At 41.5% G+C, this 14,831-nt stretch overlaps 2 protein-coding genes across 3 annotated transcripts; one reads left to right on the top strand and one right to left on the bottom strand.

Annotated features, from left to right (window-relative positions):
• Positions 1–471: 471 nt before the first annotated feature.
• Positions 472–7,754, bottom strand: nfs1 (NFS1 cysteine desulfurase). Its single transcript, XM_076096079.1, has 13 exons — positions 7,431–7,754; positions 6,270–6,346; positions 5,946–6,062; positions 5,702–5,785; positions 4,917–5,069; positions 4,735–4,828; positions 4,212–4,346; positions 3,191–3,348; positions 2,991–3,096; positions 2,736–2,817; positions 2,256–2,339; positions 2,012–2,101; positions 472–1,719 (listed from the first exon to the last, which is right to left on the bottom strand). The coding sequence occupies exons 1-13, from the start codon at positions 7,534–7,536 to the stop codon at positions 1,656–1,658; spliced, it is 1,350 nt and encodes a 449-aa protein (XP_075952194.1). The 5' UTR covers positions 7,537–7,754; the 3' UTR covers positions 472–1,655.
• A 2,664-nt stretch (positions 7,755–10,418) lies between these two features.
• cunh6orf89 (chromosome unknown C6orf89 homolog) lies at positions 10,419–14,625 on the top strand. 2 transcript variants are annotated; one of them, XM_076096308.1, is made up of 8 exons: positions 10,419–10,577; positions 11,333–11,602; positions 12,105–12,270; positions 12,433–12,581; positions 12,715–12,866; positions 13,023–13,158; positions 13,815–13,938; positions 14,174–14,625. In XM_076096308.1, the coding sequence occupies exons 2-8, from the start codon at positions 11,414–11,416 to the stop codon at positions 14,254–14,256; spliced, it is 999 nt and encodes a 332-aa protein (XP_075952423.1). In that variant the 5' UTR covers positions 10,419–10,577; positions 11,333–11,413; the 3' UTR covers positions 14,257–14,625. The 2 variants fall into 2 exon arrangements, with proteins under 2 accessions (XP_075952423.1, XP_075952422.1); XM_076096307.1 differs by having other exon boundaries at positions 10,420–11,602.
• The last annotated feature ends 206 nt before the right edge of the window (positions 14,626–14,831 follow it).

Here is a 14,831-nt window from a genome sequence, read left to right as displayed (position 1 = left end):
CGGTGAAAGAACACTTATATGTTTGACCTCATGAAATGCAAGAGCAAAAATTGTGATAATGGGTTTAATAAATATGATTACAGAATAAAATATACTTACTATACAAATATTGGTTATATACATGTATACTATATAATGTAAAACAAATAGTATGGATACAAATTAGTGAGGTGAAATGTATGTATATTGCTTCTGCTGGTGTTTAGTGGACTGTAACAATAAAGTGATATTTTTGGATAACACTAACACTTATATAACTTACGTATTAATAATAAAGAAGGTGCTTTTTATTTTTTTGTTATGTAATTGTTTTTTATTGTGTGTATATTATTGCTTGTTGAGGTGTGTATTTGTGTTCAGGCCCAATTATAGAGAGGCATCGCAAACTAGCTATAAATGCTGTAGTATGTAGCATTTGTGGTTTGTATAAATAAACGTGATATAAGAGTAAAAAAGGAAACAAAACTTAAGTTCATTGCATAACCAGGAAGCAGCACTTTATTGGATTATAATGATTGTATATCACGAAGAGTAACAGTAGATGGAGTCTAACAAATGTGATGGAACATCCAGGAACACAATACAAGACTTTGAAAACCCAGTTATCAACAGAATATTTCAGATTGTCCTCAACAACCTCAGTAACACGATGGTCTCAGTTAGAATGTGAGACCGGACCTCATCCGTTGTGGTCAAATCAAGTGTAGTGCTGTAGTACGTTCCAGACTTTAACAAAACTAATCAAAGTACTGCGGATGCTAACACTGTGAACACTGCTGATGAACTGACATGATGCTGCGGTTTACGGAATACTGAAACCTGATGAAGAGGAAGCAAAACTGAGAGGAGAGTGTATCACATGTGAACAGAGCAGGAGACAATCTGTGTATCACCAGCTGAAAGATTCTGACTCAAAGACGTATTGGGAATGTTAACTGGGTCACGTTAATGCGGTGCAGAAGTTCAGATCAAAACCCATCAACAGTCCAGTACGCCCCAATCAATCACTGGAAAAATTGATTTGTTATCATTCCTACAGGATCCTGAGAGAGACAAATGAAGTGACGAGTAATAAAGAGCAGTAGAGATATGATTATAGATCAGTAGATTTACAGCCTTAACTTTTAATAGCTGAGCATTAATCCTATAAATAGCTTCTTATTTTATTCTAGTTGTGTGATTATGTCTTTCCCCTTGCAGTAAACCACTTTTTACTGCATCAGTAATATATATATTTCCCTGCAGGTTTCACAGTTTCATCTCTTATCATATAAAGTAGTTCATGGTGTTGTATGTGACAGGCTGCACTTAAGAGATCCTGTTTCATGTGACCGAGTTCAGAGCTGGATTAGTGAACCCAGAGATAACTGAAAGTGAAGCCAGGTAAACCCAAATAAAGACAAAGATGAACTGACTCTGTGATGCAGGACCGCGGGGTCACAGAACGACATACAACAACCTCCGATCAACAATCTCCTGACAGAGCAACAAAGGGAGCTTCTAAGGAGACACGGAGCTGCAGTTACAAACAGACTTCAAGTCAGACAGGAAGTTTGTGCGTGTTTGTGTACAGGAAGGTAAAGCTAGTACATTCCCAGAGTTCCCTGGGAATGTATCGTCATCATCATCGTCGTCAGCCAGGAAGTGGGAGGAGTCTAGTGCTGCGTCCACTTGATGCTCTTCAGATCGATGCCTTCTTGAACCATCTCCCACAGAGGACTAAGAGAGAGAGAGAGACAGAGAGGTTATTGGACAGTTCCCATAACTCTTTTATCATTTATAACACATTACAGATAATATTGCCATTGACGGATAAAGTGACGCACCAGTTTAATTCTGATTTATACAACTTGGGTCTTATTTTCATAGCTTAGTCTATCATCATGTCTATCAATACTAACAATATTTTACCCAATAAGTAAATATCTGAGATCTGGGAACACATCACTCACAGAAATCATGGACAACGATATCGAAATAAGATCTGAATTATGGGTCCAGCTGAACTCACCTCATCTCTCTGAGCCGGGTGACCTGCGTGATACATTTCTCTGCTGTGTAGTCCACCTCTGCTTCTGTGGTGAACCTGCCAATACCAAACCTAACACACAGACACACACAGGTTTACTTTAACCTACATGTGATGCAGAGAATCATCTCCAGCTGCTGATGTTCAGACAGATGTTTCAGTCAGTGTTTCAAGTTAAACTTGATCATAATCAACGGGGTTAAAGTGAGGATGTCAGTGTTTGTACCTGATGGACGAGTGAGCGAGGTCTTCATCTGTTCCGATCGCTCGGAGGACGTACGACGGCTCCAGAGATGCTGACGTACACGCACTGTGTGCACACAAACCAACACTCAGTCATCTTTTATATACAAGAAAAACAAAGTTGTTTCTCATCAAAATACACTCTATGCATCCCTGAGGTCTAACAAACACGCTGAGAGGAAATTCATTCCTCATAAATCATTTGCAAAGAGAGTTATTCAAATATTTAAACTGTGCATTGTTTACATGTTTGCTAACTTGCAGTCAGTGGAATGTGGAATAACAGGCGGCAGGAATGTGAACCATGCTGTCTGCACTAATACATGTGCATCCACATGAACTGTTAAATGAACATAAATAAACATAGTTTGACTAAACAGCTTGAGTCATCAGGAGCACCGGCTCCAGATAAAACTTCAGGCCTGTTTCAATTTCAACAATTCAACACAAGTGTGTGTCTGACCTCCCAGATGACAGAGCGACATCCTTCAGCGCCATCAACAGACTCTCTCCCTCCACATAAGCAAAGGACAAGTTGACACAGCCTGAAAAGCACACAAACAGTCAGATGAGTCCATCTGCCTCGTCTACTGTAGTAAAACGTATTTGACACATAACACAGACCTCCAACAGAAACCTCTTACATTAAACATGTTAGAACATGTGACAGTGGTGTGTTTGTTTATGCACTTCTGTGTGTGTGTGTGTGTGTGTGTACCAGCGTAGCGTTGTTCTGCATCTCCGTTCATGATGACGTCAGGAAGCTCAGACGTGAGTTTATGGACCAGACGATTAGCCAGCATGGACACTCTGTGATGATCATACTGCACACACAAGCACACACACACACAAACACTTAGTCCCAAGATGTTTGGATGTTTGTTGACTCTCAGGATGTTTGGGTGCGTTCGTTTTTACCTCCATCTCCTGCTGTGCAATGCTGCAGGCGGCTCCCAGCCCAACAGCCAGCGGGGTGGGGACGGTGCCGGAGCGCAGCCCCCTTTCCTGCCCGCCACCGCTCTGCAGCGGCTCCATGCGCACTCGGGGCCGGCGACGCACGTACAAAGCACCCACACCTGTATACACACACACACACACACACACACACACACACACACACACACACACACACACACACACACACACACACACACACACACACACACACACACACACACACACACACACACACACACACACACACACACACACACACACACACACACACACACACCTAGATCAGAAAACTCCATGTGACAGTGTACAAACTGTGGGACTGATGTTGAGTTTCATTGGGTCTTCTATCATTATACTACTCCATCAAAGCAACGGTTTCCTCGTTCATCGACTTGTAATCAGTGTAGGTCGAATAGTTGTTCAAATGGTTCCAACTAAGAAGAGCAATGTAGTGCAATATATAAAAAATGTGCTCAAGACACATTCTAGTCTATTTTATTTTTTTAATTCATCATTTAGGAGGATCTATTGGCAGAAATGAAACATGAATGTTTTCTTTAGTATCACCTGAAAGTAATAATCGTTGTGTTTTTGTTACCTTAGAATAAACTGTTTATATCTACATACAGAGTGAGTCCTCTTCACCATGTTGTGCCGCCATGTTTCTACGGTGGCCCAGAACGGACAAACCACACACTGGTGGCTCTATGGAATCTGTTGGTTGCAATCTGCAACTTCACAGCTAGACGACGCCAAATCCTAAACACTGGCTCTTAAAGCTGCTTTCTTCACTTGTAAATGCTATTTCAGCTTTCAGTATTTGTATTTCAATTGCAACTTTAACTGTTTCAGGTTCTATTTCACGTTTCTTTTGGAAAACAAGTCAACAGCCACGTGTGTGAAACGTGTTTCTTATAAACTGCCTCATCTTGTGTAATGAGCTAACAGTTTAGATAGCATCTACGGTGATGCTACGGCTAACCTTTAGGTCCGTAGATCTTGTGGCCGCTGATGGACATCAGATCAACCTTCCAGTCCGTGACGTTGACGGGAATCTTTCCGACAGCCTGAGCGGCGTCAGTGTGGAGGAAGACTCCTTTAGAGCGACAAATCTGACCTGTGTACAGGAAGAGTAAAGATCAATCAATAGCTTTGATCAGAACACTACATCAGAGACTACAGTGGTCAAGGTGGTCTGCTTTATGCATGAAACACTGTGTACATGGTTCAGAAATCAGCAGCCTGTTGCACCAGCTAAACGAAACTTCTCTCTTAAGTTCGGGTCCAAAGTCTCACTGAACGATACGCTGAAACTAGTTTGTTTGATACTGAAGCTTTGTCGATGTTTGGTTGCACACAGCATCAACAATAGGTGAGACAACAACAGTGACGTTGAGTGGTGAAACCGTCAGCTACAATACAATAATATAATATAACAGACACATTACTAGTAACGGGCAGATGAAATTGTAACGTTATAACAAAAATCATGATGCAATGTTTACCAATCTCCTTGATGGGCTGCTTGACTCCGATCTCGTTGTTGATGGTCATCACCGACAACAGAGAGGTGTCAGGACGGATCGAGGCCTCCAACAGCTGAACACACACACACACACACACAGTTTTAATACACACAATGACTTCTGATCTGAATGTGTTCACTCTGTAGGTTCGCCGTGCGTACCTCCAGGTCCACCAGTCCGTTGGGCTGGACTGGCAGGTAGGTGATACTGAATCCTTCGGACTCCAGAACTCGACACGAGTCCAGCACACACTTGTGCTCCGTCTGCGTGGTGATCACGTGACGCTTCTTGGTCTGGTAGAACCGGGCCACGCCCTGCAGGAGAGACGAGGTCAATACTGAGATCACAGAACTGGGTTCTAACACCGTGAGGTGGTTTATTTTTCTGTAGTTTCTCCTGTTCTCACTGGGTTCTCCTTCTGTTCTTCGTGTGTTTCGAAGCTACTTGATCGTTTTTAGTTTTTCAGTCAATCCAGTCTCTCCAAAACATCACTTTGTTTCTTTCTCCTGAGTTCTGTTGTTGTCATTTTAAACTTTAACTCAAGTAAGATACTCTGAGGCCTCCTGACTGTGCTCATTGTATGCTGTCGGTGTTATTGTCCGGATATGGAAACGGAACTTCTGCATTAAAAAAAAGAAGCCTATAATATTTTGAGAGATATTGTGGTAAAAGTTTATTTTCTAAACTACATTTTAGTCCTGTTTTCTGTCAGCAATATTGCATGTTAATAGAGTCACAGTTAGTTGGTATTTTACTAAATGAACACTGGAAGCTATCTAACCAGGAAACTAAAGTAAATGTACGAGGTAAATAAACAGCAAAGAGAAAACAGAGAGAAGATCGGCCGGTTGTTGGTACTGATTAGCTCCAGCCTGCCTGGCTAGCATGTTAATAGTGAGAGGAAGAGGAAGAGGAGGTGTGATGAAGAGGAGAAGCAGAGTGAGACCTTGATAGCCATGTTGTTGGACTCGGTGGCTCCGCTGGTGAAGATGATCTCTCTGGGATCTGCTCCAATCAGATCAGCCACCTGCTGCTCGGAGAGAGAGAGCGAGAGAGAGAGAGACAACACACAGTCAGTGTCTCTCTCTCAGATTCACATTTAATGAAATGAGTCGACAAATTTCCCCTTGGGGATGAATAAAGTATATTTCTATTCTATTCTATTCTATAAAAACCATGTGTCTCTCTACCTTCCTGGCCACCTCCATGGCGCTCTCGCTCTCCCAGCCGTAGGCGTGAGTTTTGGAGTGAGGGTTACCGTAGTAATTCACCTGGTAGGGCAACATGGCGTCCAGCACCCGGGGGTCCTACACACACACACACACACACACACACACACACACACACACACACACACACACACACACACACACACACACACACACACACACACACACACACACACACACACACACACACACACACACACACATACATACATAAGTGTAAGTGTAAATGTAAATATGAAAGTACGTGTCTGACATCAGCTGGTAAACATGGATGGTAAAGGTTACCATGGGCGTGGTGGCCTGGAAGTCCATGTAGAGGGGGCGGGGCTCATCTTTCTCCAGTTCATGGTTCTTTATCACCTCTGCAGCAAAAACAACAACAACAACAGAAAGACCGTCAGCTGGTTTTAATCAGATCTGGATGATGCTGGACTGAAATACTGAGTCACATACTGAGTCATTCGTCAACTGAATCTCTAAAAAACGATTTACTTTACACAGCAGCTGGATTCTCGCGATGTCAGGAGATCACGAGCGAACCCAGGATAACGTAGCATGCGAAAATCTACTTGTACCAATGGACCAATCAGCATCCTGTGAGGAGCTACAGGTAGCTAGGGAGGTTAGCGCAGATGCTAACGTAGATTTTCTTCATTAAAAAGAGCAAAGAACTATGGAAGCCCATCTACGCCACTGTGATGGAAAAATAAAGATCCTGTAAATCATTATTATGAGATAGTATCTCATGAAAATATTTTTAAAAAGCTGGAAACATTTGTCACATCTGTCTGATAAAATGACTTAAACGCTTTATTAATAATAATAATAACTTTATTTGTTAAGTGTCTAATTAGTTGACAATTAAATGTTCTGTCACTCTACTGTTATTATTAATAATAATAATAGATGTATTATCATTAATAATAATAATAGATTTATTATCACTAATAATAGTATTAATAATATAATAAATATATTATTATTAATAATAATAAAGTTATTATTAATAATAATACCTTTATTTATTAAGTGTCGAATTAGTTGACAATTAAATGTTCTGTCACTCTACTGTTATAATTAATAATAATATATTATTATTACTATTATTATTAATAATAATAACTGTATTATCATAAATATCAATAACGTTATTATTAATAATAACAATAACTTTATTTATTAAGTGTCAAATTAGTTGACAATTAGTTTTCTGTCACTCTACTGTTGTTATTAATAATAATAACTTTATTTATTACGTGTACTTAGTTGTAATGCCCTCTTCTAATCTTACAAACGGTTCTTACGTCATAACTTTACGTCAATCGGGTTTATAGGTGTTGAGAAGTTTTCCGTCTCCGTGCTAAACTGCGTCACTTTAAGATTAGCTTGATGCTAACTGCTCCTGTGGCTCTAAATAATCCGACCACCAAATTCTGCTGTTGTTACCTTTGTGCTGAGAGCTAGCGGCTCTTCCGTCAGAGCCCAGCCAGAGAGGAAGCCTCGACATCGGCCTCAGCAGCCGGGAAGAGACGGTCATGCCCGGGGAAAGCATCTCTGGACGTCTGGTTTTCAACTGGAGACGCGCTGTGACCTCCAATAACAACAACACACAACAAGTGTTCACCGGTTTAAACCACTTTAACCTGCTGGTTCCTGTGGAAGAAAATAAAGAAGAGAAGTCCCTATTAATGTATAAATGTTACTATTGAGTTTGAGGTTTCGTTTGAGAAACGTTGCCGCCTGTAGGTTGGATCCAGGTTATAGAACCACTGTCAAGTTATCATGCTAACGAGGAAGAGTTCCGGTGATGACTTTCAAAATAAAATATTTCAATAAAATAGATTAGATTAGATTAGATTAGATAGGTACTTTATTAATTCATTGATGTTATATTTTTTGCTAGTGAAGCATTTTTAGGTAAAGGTAAAGCAAAGCAATAAAAATAGTAAAAAAAAGACATTACATAAAAAAAATGCACAATATATACAATATAATAGAATACTGTTAAAATAACTAAATAATAGTGCAAAGATTTAACAAACAAACAACAACAGTGTAACGGTGTTATAGTCGTGCGAATGATTTGGCCAAAAGTGATTTATTGTAAAGATGTATTAATGAGTCTCAACGTTTTCTTTCACGAAAGTTAAACAAATATAAATGTTTTATCTATTTTTCTGTTTAAAAAATATTTTTAGGTTAATACTAAAAAGTAATGCAAGTTTTGTAATCAAAATAACTTTTTTTTTTTTTTACTTATTCTATTTTATTTTGTTTTTCTGTGGCCTCTCAAGCAGCATTTCCTGTGTCTCTCTGCAACTTGACGCAACGCGGTGTCGCTGCTGTTTCGCTGTTGCACAAGAAACGGAAACAGGGGGCGGGACTTCCTTTGACCAGACTGAGCTCTCATTGGTCGATATGTGTTGTTTTGGGCAGAACCCTTTAAAGGGCTCTGGCTTTGGGCAGATTCTGGTACCTTCCTGATTGCTTAGAGCCGGGAGTTTATGAAACGTGGGTTCAGCGTGGGTTCCTTATAAATCATTGTGTTCTGTTGACTCTCACATTAACTGGTTCTTTAATCCAACACGTAATCCCTCAATCTCCCTGTAGATGTGAGAATGTGCACCTCACTTACAACGTTATCATCTTTTATACCTCGACACCTTTACTGTATTTTAACCTCACTTAAAGTTATTGTTCTCACACTGTACATGCATTTCTTGTTGCTATCGCACACAATTAAAATGTATGAGTACAACTATCTTTTTAATGACTCAGATATACAGTGCGTGTTTTTGATTAGTTACACTGCTTTTCAATTGTATTATGTAACATGTCATGTGTTCCTCCACAAACTCACTCTGTAATTCACATGCAATGTATCTCAAACCAACTGTCAACCTTTGAAAACGTACTTGTATCCAGTGAAGAAGAAGTATATCAATAACTACTTATTATATTTTATCAGCTTGGGTAGCTTGTGAATCTTAATCTATCATAATGCATCCTCATTTATTTGTTGATCATATTTTGTATTATTAATCAGAATCTGCAAAATAATAGAATATATTCATTTATATATAACATAGTACAAATAGTAATTTGCTTACTGCAGCTGCCCTTACAAAGTACGTAATGTTGCGTGCAGTTTGCATTAATTTTGGACAACCTAGTTCGTCAAAACATTGCACCTTGAACTTTGACTCTCTTGCATATATAACTGCTGTGCAAAGGATTGTGGGTCACAACAGCCAGAAAAACAGGCTGGCTTGCATTCTACAAAAAACAACCTTATGTTATAGAACATCCTGGTATTTCTGGCATCCTGCATTTCACATACTATGTATTGGGACATACAAAATATTTTTCTGGCATGCTTAATAGTATGGTAGTATGACTAATGGAGCGCACAGTTAATCTCTGACCCACTGAAATTCACTGCACCTACATTAAATTGAATGTTGCCAACTGCCATTATAACCCCAAAACTAGTAGTAGAAGAAGAAAACTGTAGCCGTGCATTTATGAAAAAGGTCATCAATGTACTTTGCTGCTCCTCAGGACAGGAGTGGGAAGCAGGTATCTTCACATATATAAAGGGCTCTCATGAGATGTGTCTTTGACTATATTTGCTTATAGTTTACATGTCAGCAGCAGAATCAAACCTCAGGAGGTTCAATTCACAGCAGGAGATGGAAAACAGGCAAGAGAAACTCTTTGGCGCACAGTTCAGAACTACTGGATCAGTATTTTTTTTAGACTGTGTTTATATTTGTAGATGTCTCCAAAGATCTTGGTGCAAGGTGTGCAGGTGCAGCAGTTTATATCCCAGTGAGAGGATCACAAACTAAGAAAAGAGTATCAGACCATTTATGAGAATATCTATTTGGCAATATGTTTGGCTCTGCAGTGGATAGAGGAGGGGGAAATAAATAACACGGTTAATGCATCGGACAGTTTCTGTCAGATCATCATTTAGAACTGATATTATAAATGAAATACTCCTTATAATGTACAGGATGGAGATTAAGGAAATGGTTAAATGCTTCCTTTGGGTTTCGTCCAGGTGGATATTATGGCCAAACACTTTCAGCTTGTTGAGCATGTAGACCTACAAGCTGCGTTACTCAAATCTGAAGCCAAGGCATCCATTAGGACACATTCACAACCAGTAAAACAGGAGTATTGGGATGATAATGAAACTGGAAGACAATTTATATTCATAGGACACGTTGTTGCTGCAAGAAATATTAATATATAATAACACAGCAGTTTTAAGGAGAAACGTATTAAGCGAAAAGAAACCACACAAAAAAAGTATTTCATTCATTTATTTAGTTATTTTCCAGCATAATCTCCTGCACCTGCGCTCTAGTCCAGGTGGTGGCGGTAACGCTTCTCTTTGCCAACCGTCAAATCAAACACCAAAGAAGAAGAAGAAGAATAAGAAGAAGAAGAAAGAATTAGCATCTGCATCCGGGCTGTTTGTTTGTGGTAGCCATGCCCCTTCATTAGCAAGCTAGTTTATTTTACAAAATACATTTATTTTCGTAGTTAACGTGATATAGAAAAGACGGTGGATGTCCCTTTGGGGTGAGGCTTTCACGCTCGTATAGTTTTATTTTAAAGGACGTAAACTGGGAGTGTTGTTCAAAGCTAACAAGCTAACATGTCAGCGTACCAACTGTCAGTTAATCAGCTCTGTGGTATTTACGTTTTTTAAACCACATACATCGCCTGTAGTGATCGTGAACGTTACATCGTTCTGTTTTAGGCGATGACTTTGTCGTGACATTGCATATGTCTGATTGTGTTAAACGCAGCAGCCCGGACTGATGGCACGTAGTGTGTTACCCAGTGGTGGAATGTAACGTTAATTGTCGTAAAGTACACGTAGTGTGTTACCCAGTGGTGGAATGTAACGTTAACTGTCGTAAAGTACACGTAGTGTGTTACCCAGTGGTGGAATGTAACGTTAACTGTCGTAAAGTACATGTAACGTTGGTTTTAAAGGCTGCATTACAGTTGAGTGATGTAACTTTCTGAATTTACCAGACTGTTCGAGCTGTTCTATTATTTTCCATTTCCCACGTAGTCATTATATCCACATTACTCATTGTGTAAGTGTTTTTTAAAAGCACCAATGATCAACCCTAAAATCGTGACTTTTGATTTTCTCCATATCGTCCAGCACTTCCTGTTTGTATGAGTGTCTCTTGCATGATGCTTATTGTCTCCACACAAGAGAGAACCACGTTTAGATTGCATATAATAAAATAACATTACATGATAATCAAGCCTTTTAAATGATGTAAGTTATGATCGCTAGCTGGTTTCTGACTTCACAGGCGACACCATGCTCCTGGAGACCGCAGCAGCCGAAGATCCACGCGTTTGACCGAGAGGCCGCCGCCGCCACCGCTGTCATCATGGGAACGACGACAAGCGAGCCGTGCATCTACGACAAGCTGTCGGAGAGCATCGACATCCTCCGGCAGTCGGGCTACCGCTACGGCATGTCGGAGAGGGAGATCGAGAGGTTCATCAAGCAGGTGCTGGAGACCAACGAGCCCCGGAGAGAGCCGCCACAGTTCCCCATCCTGAGAGCCACCATCAAGGTAACTATTACTCTGCCATAATCACGTAAAAGTACATGATACATATGAGGTTTTAGTTGCGTTTTATGCCTTTGTTATTGTTGTTAAATTCTTCTTCAGGTTTTAGTTTTTTTTAGTGTACCCATATCAGACTTTGGTACGAAGTTCTTCTTTGTGTTTGCACTGTTGAAATACTCTCTTTGTAGTACTATTCATCCACTGCAGCTTAGCAATAAAACAGTTGATTACCAACTAAAATGAGTATTATTTTGGATGATCAGATTGGCTGCTGAAGCCTCACATTGGGCTCAAAATCGTGACAGGAAGCGATCATGTGACGGACAATATGGACAGGAGGTGACACTAGAGCTATGAGAAAACTGATACAGATCCAACTAGAAAATACAGATTTCTTTCTTGCTGTAAAATAAATCACTTGCCCATTGTGGAGCATACCGGTTTATTTATGCTTTGAGGTCGGACCCAGCCATCAGCGTCTCACGTCCCCTGTTTGTCTCTGCAGTTCGTGGTGGCGGTGGGCTTCCTGCTGGTGGTGGTGCTGGCCTTCACGTACCCTCAGAGCGGCCCCCAGCTGGGTCTGGTCAACCTGGGCTGTTACAACTGGTCGTCCCCCCTCAGCCACGTCCGCCTGCTGTCCCTGCCCATCGCCAAGAAGTACAACCTGCAAGGTCTGAAGCATGAACACACACACACACACACACACACACACACACACACACACACACACACACACACACACACACACACACACACACACAGTTTTTAATGAGGTATCTAAAGGGTTTGTTTACATGTGTGTGTGTACGTGTGTGTACGTGTGTGTGCTGCAGGTTTCCATGAATGGTGGAGTGCCGGCTCTCTCAGGCAGAATCTGGTCAACTGTTCGGCCTGTGCAGAGATCTCCTCGGTACTGGAGGTCCCGGAGAGCCTCAGAGGGACGGTGGCGCTACGGCGGGGGCCGCAGCTCGTTTTGCTAAAGGTCTTGACTTGAAAGTTTGAAATCTCTTTGCTCTGGGTTATCGTAATGAGGAGCAATGTGTGATAAATGCCCCCCCATCTAACCATTCCTGTTGTTATTGCTGGTTTCTCATTGCCCGTACTGGTCTCTGCAGGGTGGGGAGTCCCTCAGTGTGCAGCGGCAGCAGCTTGAGGAGCTCTACTTGGCCCATTCAGGCTCCATGTCCATTCTGCTGGAGGACGACGACAGTCTGCCGAACCATCATCTGGGCCTCCCTCAAGGACCCGCCAACTTCACTCTGCTCTGGTACATGTTTCTGTTCAAGGTGGAGGTCTTCACTGGTCCACTTCGGTTCTGAGGAACCCAGACCTGCATCATAATCACACTGGGACAATATTTCAGGAAAATCAGTAGTAGATGCAAACGATGTATAAAATGACTGGTGTTGTGTTGGTGGTGCAGGAGGTTCAGCTCTGGGACCAGGGAGAAGGTGTTGAGGTGGCTCTTCCCGAAGGCGGAGCTCTGCCCCCTGCTGGACAGTGCCGGGACCATCGTGCAGCGCTGCCTGGTCACCCACAGCACAAACTCCCAGAGTAAAGTGAGTTCAGACGTCCCCACACGGAGAGAGTAAGCAGCAATACAGAGTTAATGTTACTGAAAGTCAGATCGGGTATCAGTGAGTAACCGAGTCTATATACTGATCTGATAGCACTACACATCTCTGGTTCAACAGTCTCATGCAAACTGTTAATGCTACATTGTAAACAAATGTAGCATATATCTATATATCTATATATATATATCTATATATCTATCTATCTATATATATATATCTATATATCTATATATATATCTATCTATAGATATATATCTATAGATATAAGTGATGGAATTATGACCCAACTAAATTGTTTTATTTTTAACGCACTGGTATCAGAATGGGGAAGGAAGGGGGCGGGTCAACGGTGGTATTTGACGACTAGTGAATGAGAGCGGGCTTCACCTGGCTGGAGGTTACACACCGACGTGGAGCCCGAAGGCTCTTTGCTCACGCTCCGAAACGTCCCAAACACAGCAAAAGAAAAAAAGTCTCTGTAGACACAGAGACCAACACACACCTCTAGTGGGTTATGAGTGATGATTGAAAGGGATTTCTTTTTCAGGAAAATGTAAAATAATAATCCTTTAACAATCTATCACTCTCCTCAGATGAACCCTCGGCTCTAACTCGTGCCTTGCTGTCCTGTGTTTCAGGGCGTCGGGGTGTTTGGCTGGCTGGTGGTGGGCGAGGGGCTTCCAACGGTTCGAGTTCTGCCCGTTCAACGCTGCCAGAAACACTGCAGCTCCTTCAACCTGTGGCTGACGCCCGGAGACATGGGTAACAACTGCTTCACCCGTTTTTAATCCACAAACACATTTAACTCGACAAAAAGACAACTTCACAATGTACAAATACACTTTAGTCTGGTTTCCACAGAATAGAAAAATATCTTACACATAGATTACTTGTGGAAAACCACAGCAGATAGATTTTTATACAACTAAAAAACATATAAATATATTTCCCAATAAGTAAAGTAAGTTGACGGTTGTTCTCTTTAAACCTCCTGTAGTCTACGCTGACACTCGGTACTGGCAGATGGAGCTGTTCCCGGGCCGAGGCCAGAACATCATCTGTGACGGATCGGCCTTTTAAACTTCAGGTGGAGTTCAGGAGGACAGAGTTCAGGACGTGCAGGTCGGCTGTGAATGTAGAATTTCGGAGCTTGCCGGCCTTTCTGTGGCCCCGCCCACTGATGCCTTACAACCCTCCGGTCTTTTTTTTTTTTTTCTGATGCTGCCGTCCGTCAGAAACAATCCTCCCAGCGCTCCTCAAAGAACTGGAAACCAGTGCACACATGACTTCAGTTTGAAACAAAGGGATCTCCATCAGGTTTCGAGGACTGAGAAATGAGTTGATTGACTTTGTTCTTGTGTAATTTAAACTCTCTGCAGCAGCTTTGATGTGCTGTGCTCGTGCCATAGCTTCAAGCAGATCTCTAGCAATTATAAACTATTCATCAAACCTCCGGGTGTGTCTCTCTTTCAGAAGGTACCGGAACACTATTGATTGTTCGGCATCACGCTGGTTCCCGACCTCCGAGTCTCTGGGGTTGTGCTCATTTCCTCATTCAAAGAAAATAGTCGATCAGAGGCTTCGTAGGCGAGATTAAATATAGGGACAGACGCAGTGAAATGTCTTCAGGTGGATACAAATGTTTGCAGCGTTAC

Source organism: Anarhichas minor, unplaced genomic scaffold (assembly GCF_050575085.1).
Source record: "Anarhichas minor isolate MPS153535 unplaced genomic scaffold, ASM5057508v1 ptg000021l, whole genome shotgun sequence".
Taxonomy (NCBI): Eukaryota; Metazoa; Chordata; class Actinopteri; order Perciformes; family Anarhichadidae; genus Anarhichas; species Anarhichas minor.
This window is presented reverse-complemented; position numbering and strand designations above follow the sequence as displayed.